The 12,399-nt window shown below is 46.8% G+C and overlaps 1 protein-coding gene across 2 annotated transcripts in view; it reads right to left on the bottom strand.

Moving 5' to 3' along the window:
- NALF2 (NALCN channel auxiliary factor 2) overlaps positions 1-12,399 on the bottom strand; it is a 149,230-nt gene that overhangs the window by 15,154 nt on the left and 121,677 nt on the right. For both annotated transcript variants that reach the window (XM_077474122.1, XM_077474051.1), the window contains exon 2: positions 2,261-2,432. In XM_077474122.1, coding sequence (XP_077330248.1) covers positions 2,261-2,432 — 172 coding nt within the window. The remainder of the gene's footprint in view (positions 1-2,260; positions 2,433-12,399) is intronic.

Genomic DNA, 12,399 nt, shown 5'->3' with positions numbered 1-12,399 from the left:
CTCAGAGTGCAGCTGCAGAGATATTTTGTAAAGTAATGTTCACAAAGAAACACTATATGGCCAAATATTTTGTGAACACCTGTCCATCTCACTTATATGACTTTGTAGGACATCCATACAAAAAAGATGGGTATTATTATAGATCGCCCCCCCTCATTGTAGTTATAACATTCTCCACTCTTCTGTCCATTTGTGGGTCAGGTACTGATGCTAAATAAAACAATCTGGCTCACATGTTGGGCCTCGCGTTGGGTGCCAAAAAAGAAAAAGAGACCTAACTCACAATCGGCAATCCAATTCACCCCCCAGGTATTCAGTAGGGATGAGGTCGGGGCTCTGCACAGGACACTCGAGTTCCACCACACCAAACTGGTCACACCATGTCTTTATGGAGTTGGCTTTGTACACAGGGACACAGTCATGATGGAACAGAAAAGGGGATTTTACCAAACTGTTACCACAGGGTTGGAAGGCCACAATTGTCTACAATGTCTTTGTATGATGGAGTATTAACAGGACCCTTCACTGGACTGCTAAGAATGTCTGCTGTGATTGACATCTATATCTCAAAATTGCTGAACACCTTTGGGATGAGAAGGAACTGATGTTGGATGAGAAGACTTTATACCAAAGGTCTTCCAAAAGTACGGTTGAGGTCATGGCTTTCTGCAGGACACTCAAGTTCCTCCATGACTTCAAACCTACTTAACACCTTTGGGATGTGAAGACCTTATCCCAAAGATGTTCTGTAGAGTTGGGGGCAGGTACTGATGCTGGATGAGAGGACCTTATACCAAAGGACTTCCAAAAGTAGAGTTGAGGTCAGGGTTTTCTGCAGGACCCTCAAGTTCTTCCATGACCTCAAACCTACTAAACACCAAATCCTAAAGCTGTAAGGCAGGCACTAATGTTAGATGAGAAGATCGGATCCCAAAGGTCTACCAAAAGTAGGGTTGAGGTTGGGGCTCTGTTCAGGAAACTCAAGTTCCTCCACACAACACAGTGGCTTTGCATTGTTGGCCTACAACACAAGGATTTAGCATGGTTAGCCTACAACACAGTTGCTTAGCTTGGTTGGCATACAACACAGTGAATCAACATGGTCGACTAACAACACAGTGGCTTAGCATTGTTGGCCTACAACACAGCTGCTTAGCATTATTGACCTACAACACAGTGAATTAGCATGGTTGGCCTACAACACAATGACTTAACATGCTTGGCCTACAACGTAGTGACTTAGCATAGTCAGCCTACAACACAGTGGGTTAGCATGGTTGGCCTACAACACAGTGGCTTAGCATGGTCAGCCTACAACACAGTGACTTAGCATGGTCGGCCTACAACAAAGTGGCTTAGCATGGGTTGGTCTACAACACAGTGACTTAGCATGGTCGGCCTATAACACAGTGGCTTAGCATGGTTGGCCTACAACACAGTGGCTTAGCATTGTTGGCCTACAACACAGTGGCTTAGCATTGTTGGCCTACAACACAGTGTCTAAACATGGTTGGCCTACAATACAGTGATTTAGCATTGTTGGCCTACAACACAGTGACTTAGCATTGTTGGCTCACAATACAGTGGCTTAGCATTGTTGGCCTACAACACAGTGGCTTAGCATGGTCAGCCTACAACACAATGACTTAGCATGGTCGGCCTACAACACAGTGGCTTAGCATAGGTTGGCCTACAACACAGTGACTTAGCATGGTCGACCTACAACAGAATGGCTTAGCATGGTCGACCTACAACACAGTGGCTTAGCATTGTTGGTCTACAACAGAGTGACTTAGCATGGTTGGCCTACAACACAGTGACTTAGCATGGTTGGCCTACAACACAATGACGTAACATGGTTGGCCTACAACACAATGACGTAACATGGTTGGCCTACAACATAGTGACTTAGCATGGTTGCCTTACAACACAGTGACTTAGCATGGTTGGCCTACAGCATAGTGACTTAGCATGGTTGGCCTACAACAGGAAATTTAAAATAGATTCACAAAAAAATACAAGCCGAAAATATCTCCCCCCCCATTACAGCCCTCTAACTGATCTTTGAAGCCCCTCCATCAACATGGCCAAATGGTCAGACAAGTTTGGAAAGAGAAGATGGTTGTCTATGTGGGTTCTGCTGAAAAAATACAAGTTCAGTATTCTGTTCTAGTAGCTAGTTTATTTATTTTAATAAACTATATAATCCGTGGCCTCAGAATCTTTTCCCCTATGGGAATGTTCCCTCGTATACTCTTACCTGAACAGATGAAGCCAGGTAACCCTCCATAGATTAGGTCGTCATTGTCAGGTAGTATGAAGGGACAGCGGGTTTGCACCTCTAGGCAATACTGCTTGCAAGGTATGCCATTGCGACACTGTCGTTGTGTAACGTTGAAATACTCTGAGCACAGCCAGGCTTTGTAGACAGCCTAAGGAGAAAGGAGAACAGAGGGGTGTCATCATGACCGAATAATAATTATTTCCACTTTTGACACTTGATAATCTTGTAAGCATCAATGAGTCTTTCTGTAAACAGAGTTTTTACACTTTATGGCCAAACCCTTGTGGACACCTGTTCCTCACACCATATGGCCTCACTGGGCATTCCATTTCGAAACCATTGTCATTAATATGGAGTTTCTTCCCTCACCCATGGCCATCGTTATGCAGTTTCCCCCGTGGTGGAATTACCATCCTTCACACTTTTGGGAAGACTTTACACAAAATTTTGCAGTGTGGGAATTTGTATCCATTTGTGAGGTCAGGTACTGATTTAGGATGAGAAGCCCTGGCTCAAAAGTAGAGTTCCAATTCATCCCAAAGGTGTTCAGTAGGGTTGAGGTCAGGGCTCTGTGATGGACACTTGAGTTCCTCTATGATAGGCTTTCTCAACCTTTTAACCCTAGAGGAACCCCCAAAAAAATGTCATGTCTCGAGGAACCCTTACTAAAACCAAATCATCAGGGCTCAATAGGAACAATGCTCCTTATATTAGTGGTCAATAGGAAGAATTTCCTCCTTAAAATTATGTTTAGAATGCCACCCTTAAGGACAGCTAAAAATATATTTATTGTCATGCTGCTGGCTTTGCCAAGTGGTGCTGAACCTTGAACTCTGTAGGCATCATCAAATAGGTGGTTCATCAGCCACAGCTCAAGGAACCCCTAGCAACCTCTGGAGGAACCCTGGTTGAGAATGGCTGCTCTATGATCTCAAACCTACTGAACACCTCTGGGATAAGTGGTCCTCATCCCAAAGGTGTTCTGTAGGGTTATGGGTCGGTACTGTTGGATGTTTGATGAGAAGCCCTTATACCGAAGGTCATCCAAAAGTAAGGTTGAGGTCAGGGTTCCTCCACACAGGTCACACCATGTTTTTATGGAGCTGGCTTTGTACATAGGGGGAGCAGTCATACTAGAACATAAAAGGGTCTTCACCAAACTGTTACCACAAGGTTGGAAGAGTAAAATTGACTACAATGACTTTGTATGATGGAGTATTTTCAGAACCCTTCACTGAACAGCTAAGAATGTCTGTTGTGATTGACATCTATAATATACTCTGAGCTGCAAATACATTATCTCCAGACACAATTCCCGGAGCAATCCATAGATATTTTATGGCATATAAAACCACAATAGTGCACACGTTGGTTGCAATGTAATGGGGACTCTGTATACACTCGCAGTGTGAAGGTTCCATGGGCTCAAAGATCATTTTGTGGCAGTTCATTGAATTTTAAAGGTATCTCTTCTCTTCCTCTTAAGTATACAAAGTATCAGTCATGGCCATAACATTAAAGAGTAACCTCACTGTATTTGAGCATCAGAAGATCAAACACGTTATTTAATTAATTTAAAATCCTCAAAGCAAACTCCCCCATCCATCCTGCCACTCCCCCATCCATCCATCCATGCATCCATCCATCCTTCCACTTCCCCATCCATCCTTCCACTCCCCCACCCATCCATCCATCCATCCATCCATTCTTCGACTCCCCCATCCATCCATCCATCCTGCCACTCCCCCATTCATCCTGCCACTCCCCCATTCATCCATCCATCCATCCATCCTTCCACTTCCCCCATCCATCCATCCACTTCCCCATCCATCCATCCTTCCACTCCCCCATCCATCCATCCATTATGCCACTCCCCCATTCATCCATCCATCCTGCCACTCCCCAATCCCTCCATCCATCCTTCCACTTCCCCATCCATCCATCCATCCATCCTGCCACTCCCTCATCCATCCATCCACTTCCCCATTCATCTATCTTTCAACCCGTCCATCCTTCCACTCCCCCATCCATCCTTTCACTTCCCCATCCATCCATCCTTCTACTCCCCCTTCCATTGAAAAAAAAAAACACAGTACAAAGCCCCCCTCAGTACAGAGCCCTTTTCAGTACAGGGCCTTCCAAAGCACAGCCCCCCACACATCACAGAGCCCCCCCCCCCCCCACACACACAGTACAGAGCCACCCTCAGTACAGAGCCCCTCAAAGCACAGACCCCCCCTCAGTACAGAGGCCCCCCACTGCACAGCCTCCGCACAGAGCCCCCCTCAAAGCACAGGCCTCCCACAGCACCCCCCCACACACATCACACAGTACAGAACCCCCAAAGCCAAGAGCCAGGGCTCCCCAAAGCACAGAGCCCCCTTCAGTACAGAGCCCCCAAAGAACACACAGCCCCACCCCCCACAGCACAGCCCCCTCCCCCACAGTACAGATCCCCCCAAAGCACAGAGCCCCCCTCAGTACAAAGCCCCCTAAAGCACAGGCCTTCCCCCTAGTACAGGGCACCCCTCAGTACAGAGCCCCAGTGCTGTGTGTGGGGGGCTCAGTGCTGTGTGTGGGGGGCTTAGTGCTATGTGTAGGGGGCTCAGTGCTGTGTGTGGGAGGCTCAGCGCTGTGTATGGGGGGCATAGTGCTGTGTGTGGGGGGCTCAGTGCTGTGTATGGGGGGCTCAGTGCTGTGCTGTGTACTGAGGGGAGGTTCAGCATCACGTGTGGGCGTTACCTATACAAATACAGCCCGCCTAGTACCGCCCACTCCTCCAGACTAACACCCACCCATCACAGTATTTTAATATTTGCATAACCCCTCCCACTGCTTTCATCAGGACGGAGGGCTCCGGAGAGGAGTACTAAGGCCGGGGGGCTGTGACTGTTTGTACAGCCCCCCCGCTGGCCCCTCCCACCAGCCATGATCTGCCTCCATTACATAGAGAAGCACAGAGACCCGATGATGACATCGCCAGGTCCGAAATAAAATTCAAATTCAAAATTCAAAACGAAAGTGTTTTTTGTTTAATTCTATTAGCACGTTGATGTGTTAATGCCCGGCCTTCCAACTGGTTGGACCAGTTGGAAGGCCGGGCAGCTAGCATGTTGCCAGGTAGATGTAAGAATATAGAGGTCACCCCCCCACCCCTCCCCTTCCCCAGCCAGTTTATGGATTCCCCCTCCAGAAAAAATAAATAAATAAATAAATAAAATTCCATCCTCCATCACTGTGATAAAAAGAGATTCTATATCGCCACCTAGTGGACATGTTACTAACTGGCCCTCCCAGATCTATTCCAGGCTTTCTGTCAATTTAGGTGGCGTCCGTGTTCCACCCACTTTGGATGTCTCCCTTGGTTGTGATTTTTATTTACAGATTGAGGCACCCTCCCCCCCCCCCCCCATACTTCAGTACCACCCCTCCGTGCCCATTGCTGCTCTTCACTGCCCACTTCCTGTGAGCTCAGGCAGTCGCGGACCCGCCCCTGAGGAGTATGACATCACACAGCCTCTGTGTAGGTGGGGGGGGGCGTAATGACCACTACCTCTTTCTAACCAGCAGGGGTCTCTGTCCTGCCCCCACACCATACCTCCCAACTTTCTGAGATGGAAACAAGGGCCACCTATCGGCAAAAGTATTTAGGCATAGGCCACGCCCCCTTAAAGGAAAAAAAAATAGTTAAACCCACAAGTGTTTTTTTTTATTTATTTTTATTAACAGTATTATTCCTTATTCTATTATAGTGGCAGGTTTAAAGCACCCCCCTCCCTCCCCCCCATGCTCAGTGGCGAACGCATACGTAGGTCACACACACACACGTGTAAACGGCGTTCCAACCACACATGTGAGGTATCACCGCGATCGTTAGAGTGAAATCGATAATTCTACCACCTGTGTAACTCTAAATTGGTGAACTGTAAACATTTTTTTAACCACTTCAATACCAGGCACTTAAACACCTTCCTGCCCAGACCAATTTTGAGCTTTCAGCGCTGTCGCACTTTGAATGACAATTGCGCGGTCATGCTACACTGTACCCAAATGAAATTTTTATAATTTTTTTCCCACAAATAGAGCTTTCTTTTGGTGGTATTTGATCACCTCTGCGGTTTTTATTTTTTGCTAAACAAATAAAAAAATACAGAAAATTTTGAAAAAAAAAATGTTTTTTTTATGTTTCAGTTTCAAAACTTTGCAAATAAGTAAGTTTTCTCCTTCACTGATGGGGTTACACTGATGGGCAATGATAAGGCGGCACTGATGGGCACCGATGAGGTGGCACCAATGAAGTGGCACTGATGAGGTGGCATTGATGGACACCGATATGTGGCACTGATAGGCGGCACTGATGGGTGACACTGATGGGCGACACGGATGGGCACTGATAGGTGGCACAAATTGGCACTGATATCTGGCACGGATTGGCATGGGTGGGCATGGATAGGTGGCACAGGTGGGCATGGGTTAGTCGGCACAGGTGGGCATGGGTAGGCGGCACAGGTGGGCATGGGTAGGCGGCACAGGTGGGCATGGGTAGGCATTGATAGGCGGCACAGATGGGAACTGATAGGCGGCATTGTATTATAATATATTGTACTAATGGATGCCAATCAGTGCCAATCAATAATGCATGCCAATCAGTGATGCCCATTGTGGGCACTGATTGGCATCCATTATGGGCACTGATTGGCATCCATTGTGGCACTGACTGGAATCCCTGGTGGTCTAGGGTGGCATACCTTGTCCTTGGCATCCCTGGTGGCGTCCCTGGTGGTCCAGTGTGGGCATCCTCGGGGGGGCTGTGCTGATAATCGATCAGCACAGACCCCCCCTGTCAGAGGAGCAGCCGATCGGCTCTCCTCTACTCGCGTCTGACAGACGCGAGTGAGGAAAAGACGATCACCGGCTTTTCCTATTTACACTGTGATCAGCCGTGATTGGACATGGCTGATCACGTGGTAAAGAGTCTCCGTCTGAGACTCTTTACCGAGATCGTAGTTGCCGGGTGTCAGACTGACACCCCGCAACAACGATCGCCGCGATGAGCACAGCGGCTCATAATCCTGATCACGTCATATGACGTCCGGTCAGGATTATGTAACCACTTTGCCACCGTCTATTTGTTATAGGGCGGGCGGCAAATGGTTAAAGGGTCACCTATGGAGATTTTTTAATATTGTACTTTGTCACCATTCCACGAGGGTACGCAATTTTAAAAGTGTTATGTGTTAGGTATCTATTTACTCTGCGTAACATCACCTTTCACATTATATAAAAAAAATTGGGTTTTATTTTTTTTGTTTTATAAAAATTTATTACAATTCGTTAAGGCTGGAATGGACTACAAGACCATCAGCAAGAAGCTTGGTGAGAAGGAGAAATCTGCGATTATTCACAAATAGAAGAAATATAAAATAACAATCAATCGCCCTCGGTCTGGGGCTCCATGGAAGATTTCTCCTCATGGGGTGAGTATGATCCTGAGAAAAGTGAGGGATCAGCCCAGAACTACATGGGAGGAGCTTGTGAATGACCTCAAGGGAGTTGGGACCAGTACTGGGACAGGGTCGTCCAGTGCCCAGGGCAAGGATCCTGAATTGTTCCCCCTACCCCTCTGTTAATGCATGCCTCCCCCTCCTTGTCTACACAGTGCTGTGCATGGAGGAGGGGGAGGCGGCTTCACTCTGCTCGGCTGTGAGTGACAGCCGCTGCCCGAGACTGATCAGAACGGCGCGACGCGACGACAGAGAGAAGGGGAGCCGGGTCCCGGATCACTGAGCCGGCAGATGTCACTCCACTCGGGTGCTGCTCGCACCCCCCCCCCTGCAATGCCGCCCACTGCCAGTGCCTCGGGCTCTCTCTGTGGGCTGCGAACCCGAGGCACGGCTGTCTGACACTTCATTTGAGGAGGGGGGGGCGCTGGCCTGACACCCCCCCAGTGTGTGGCACCCGGGGCGGCACGCCCCCCCCCCCCCGCCCTCCCACTTAGTACGCCTCTGCTCAATCGTCCTCGGTCTGGAGCTCCATGGAAAGTTTCTCCTCATGGGGTGAGGATGGTCATGAGAAAAGTGAGGGATCAGCCCAGAACTATATGGGAGGAGCTTGTGAAGGATCTCAAGGCAGTTGGGATCACAGTCACCAAACAAACCATCAGTAACACAATATGCCGCCATGAATTGAAATCCTGCAGCGCCCTCAAGGTCCCCCTCCTCAGGAAGACACATGTACAGGCCTGTCTGAAGTTTACCAATGAACATCTAAATGATTCAGATAAGGATTGAGAGAAAGTGTTGTGGTCAGATCAGACCAAAATTGAGCTCTTTGGCATTAACTTGACCCTCCGTGTTTGGAGGAAGAAAAATGCTGACTATGACCCTAAGAACACCATCCCTACAGTCACACACGGAGGTGGAAACATTATGCTTTGGGGCCGTTTCTCTGCTAAAGGTCCAGGCCGACTTTTCCACATTGAGGGGCCAATGGACAGGACCATGTATTGTAAGATCTTGGAGAACCTTCTTCTCTCAACCAGAACACTGAAGATGGGTCATGAATGGGTCTTCCAGCATGACAATGACCCAAAACATACCGCCAGGGCAACAAAGGAGTGGCTCAAGAAGAAGCACATTAAGGTCATGGAGTGGCTTAGCTAGTCTCCAGACCTTAATCCTATAGAAAATGTATGGAGGGAGCTGAAACTTCGAGTTGCCAAGAAACCTTAAGGACTTAGAGAAGATCTGTAGAGAAGAGTGGACAAAAATCCCTCTTGAGATGTGTGCAAACCTGGTCACCACTACAAGAAACGTCTGACCTCTGTGATCGCCAACAAGGGTTTCTCCACCAACTACTAAGTCATGTTCTGCTTGGGGATCAAATACTTATTTTACTCACTGAACTGCAACTCCATTTCTAACATTTGTATTGTGTGTTTTTTCAGGATTTTTGGTTGATATTCTGTCTCTAGCATATAAAATACACCTATGATAAAAATTATAGACCCTTCATTTCTACGTAAGTGGGCAAACTTACACAATCTGCAGGGGACCAAATCATTATTTTTCCCCCACTGTACATAACATGATATAATGCTGTGCACATGCTGAGTATTACTGTACACCCGAGTGGCAGTCAGCTGTAGTTTCATATGTGGACAGTAGAGGGGGCACTGTGCACACATCATTCAGTGATTTCCTCATACAATCTTCTACTGGAAATCTCTGAAAAGGAGGAACCTACAATCATCTCTTTGAGCAAAAAAAAATAAAAAATAGTTTGAAATACCCTACTGTACCCCCCCCCCCCCCCCCCCCCCACACACACACACACCATTATGGGAACATTTGGAATACATAACAAATGTTAGCCCTTTCACTGCAAGAGCTGTTTTTATTTAAAAAAAAATTAGACCTGAAAATTAGATACCCCCAACATCATTTATATTCCCTGAAAGCAGACACCCTGGAGAATAAAATAGCTGCAGTTCCAATTTTTTTATGTCATTTGATATTAGCGTAACGGTTTATGAAACACAAAATTTCACTAAAAAAATACACCAAAGTTAACCACTTGACGTCCTTGCTATAGCCAAAAGAGGGCTACAGCGTGGACCGCAAATGCCGGGAGGGCATCCATGTACAACCCCCCCCACCCCGTTCTCGCCCTCCCACCGCGGCGCGCTCTGTGATTGCTGAGTTATCTAGCAGGGTAAAGGGCCAATCATAGCGGTCCTTTACCACGTGATCAGCTGTCAGCATGAAGAAAAGGATAAAGCCAGTAACAGGCTTCTGTTAGAGGGACATCAGTCTCCTACGTGCCAACCAGTGCTGATAATCCGTGACCACCAGTGCCACCTATCAGTGCCCACCAGTGCCACCTATCAGTGCACATCAGTACTGCTAATCAGTGTCATCTATCAGTGCCCATCAGTGCTGTCAATTAGTGCCCATCACTGCCACCTATCAGTGCCCCCTATCAGCTCCCATCAGTGTCTCATCAGTGCTCACCAGTGCCACCTCATCAGTGCCAACTATCAGTGCCCATCAGTACTGCTAATCAGTGCACATCAGTAGTGCTAACCAGTGCCATCTACCAGTGCCCATCATTGCTACCAATTAGTGCCCATTAGCGCTGCCAATTAGTGCCCATCAGTGCTGCCAATTAGTGCCCATCACTGTCACCTATCAGTGCCCATCAGTGTCGCCTCATCAGTGCTCACCAGTGCCACCTATGTGCCACCCATCAGTGCCACTCATCAGTGCCTCATCACCAGTGCCCATCAGTGCCTCCTCATCAGTACCGCCTATCAGTGCCCTTCAGTGACGCCTGTCACTGCCCATCAGTACCACCTCTCCGTGCCACCTATCAGTGCCCATCAGTGCCTTGTCATCAGTGCCACCTCTCTGTGCCACCTATCAGTGCCTCCTCATCAGTGCCTCCTATCAATGTCGCCTCATCAGTGCTCACCAGTGCCACCTCTGTGCCACCCATCAGTGCCTCCTCCTCAGTACCGCCTATCAGTGCCCATCAGTGACACCTATATCTGCCCATAAGTGACGCCTATCACTGCCCATCAGTGCCACCTATCAGTGCCCATTAGTGCCTTGTCATCAGTGCCACCTCTCTGTGTCACCTATCAGTGCCCATGAGTGCCACCTATCAGTGCTGCCTCTTCAGTGCCGCCTCATCAGCAGACATGAGTGAAGGAGAAAAATTACCTGTTTGCTAAAAATTTAACAAAATATGATTTTTTTTGTTTGTTCAGCTAAAAATAAAACCCCAGCAGTGATTATATACCACCAAAAGAAATTTCTATTTGTGTGAAAAAAAAAAAAAAAAAGTCCTATGTTCAGTGTCACATGACCGCATAATTGTCACTCAAAGTGTGACATCACTGAAAGCAGAAAACTGGTCTGGGCAGGAAGGAAGGTGGGGGGAGGGGGGAATGGGGTCTGGTAAGTAAGTGGCTAATTATAGGGCACACCAATGCAATATATTACCCAATTTATATAAAAGTTGAGGTTGCGCCGAGTAGAGAGATACCCAACGTGTCAGGGCTTAAAAATGGGTGTGCCCGCAACAAACTTCAGTCCCCTGTGTTCACCATAGGGGGCGCTCTATAAGCCCCTACAGATCATCTATTTAGAGTTAAAGCTGCTTTCACACCGATACGATTTTCTTCCATTAAAAAATAAATAAAAATGGAACCTATGGAACTCTTCACACTGGTAGGTTGCGAGTTCGTTCCTCAAAGTTCTCCATGATGCCATCTTCTTGCTGCGAAACCCCCCCCCCCCCCCCCCCAACAACCCGAAACATACAGCCAGAGCTACAATGGAATGGTTTAGATCAAAGCATATTCATGTGTTAGAATGGCCCAGTCACAGTCCAGACCTAAATCCCACTGACAATCTGTGGCAAGACTTGAAAATTGCTGATCACAGACGCTCTCCATCTAATCTGACAGAGCTTGAGATATTTTACAAAGAAGAATGGGCAGAAATGTCCCTCTCTAGATGTGCAAAGCTGATAGAGACATCCCCAAAAAGACTTGTAGAGAAAGGGGGTTCTACAAAGTATTGACTCAGGGGGGCGCCATACAAATGCCCCTCCCCCCACACTTTTCACATATTTATTTGTATAATTTATAATTTTCCTTCCACTTCACAATTATGTGACACTTTGTGTTGGTCTATCACATAAAATCCCAATAAAATACATTTACGTTTTTGGTTGTAGCATGACAAAATGTGGGGAATTTCAAGGGGTATGAATACTTTTTCAAGCCACTGTATCTTTATTTGTTTATTTATTTATGTATCTTTATTTATTTGTGTAGAAATAAATAAGGGGCATGAATACATTTTCAAGGCACTGTATATAATGGGCGGATAACAATTGATCTCGCGGCAATATGTAACATGTGGATCACAATTGCTGTTTTCTTACATAGGGTAGAAGAGAGATTTGGAGTCTTTTTTGACCATAAAGAGACAACAACCGCCATTTTATTCTCTAGGGTCTCTGTTAAAATAAATAAATAAATAATAATAATAATAATATTTTATATATATATATATATATATATATATATATATATATATATATAT

This window comes from Lithobates pipiens, unplaced genomic scaffold, assembly GCF_037356315.1.
Source record: "Lithobates pipiens isolate NorthernLeopardFrog02 unplaced genomic scaffold, aLitPip1_a1.2 Scaffold_1, whole genome shotgun sequence".
NCBI classification, from domain to species: Eukaryota; Metazoa; Chordata; class Amphibia; order Anura; family Ranidae; genus Lithobates; species Lithobates pipiens.
Note: the sequence above shows the minus strand (reverse complement) of the source record. Positions and strands in the feature narration are given on the sequence as shown.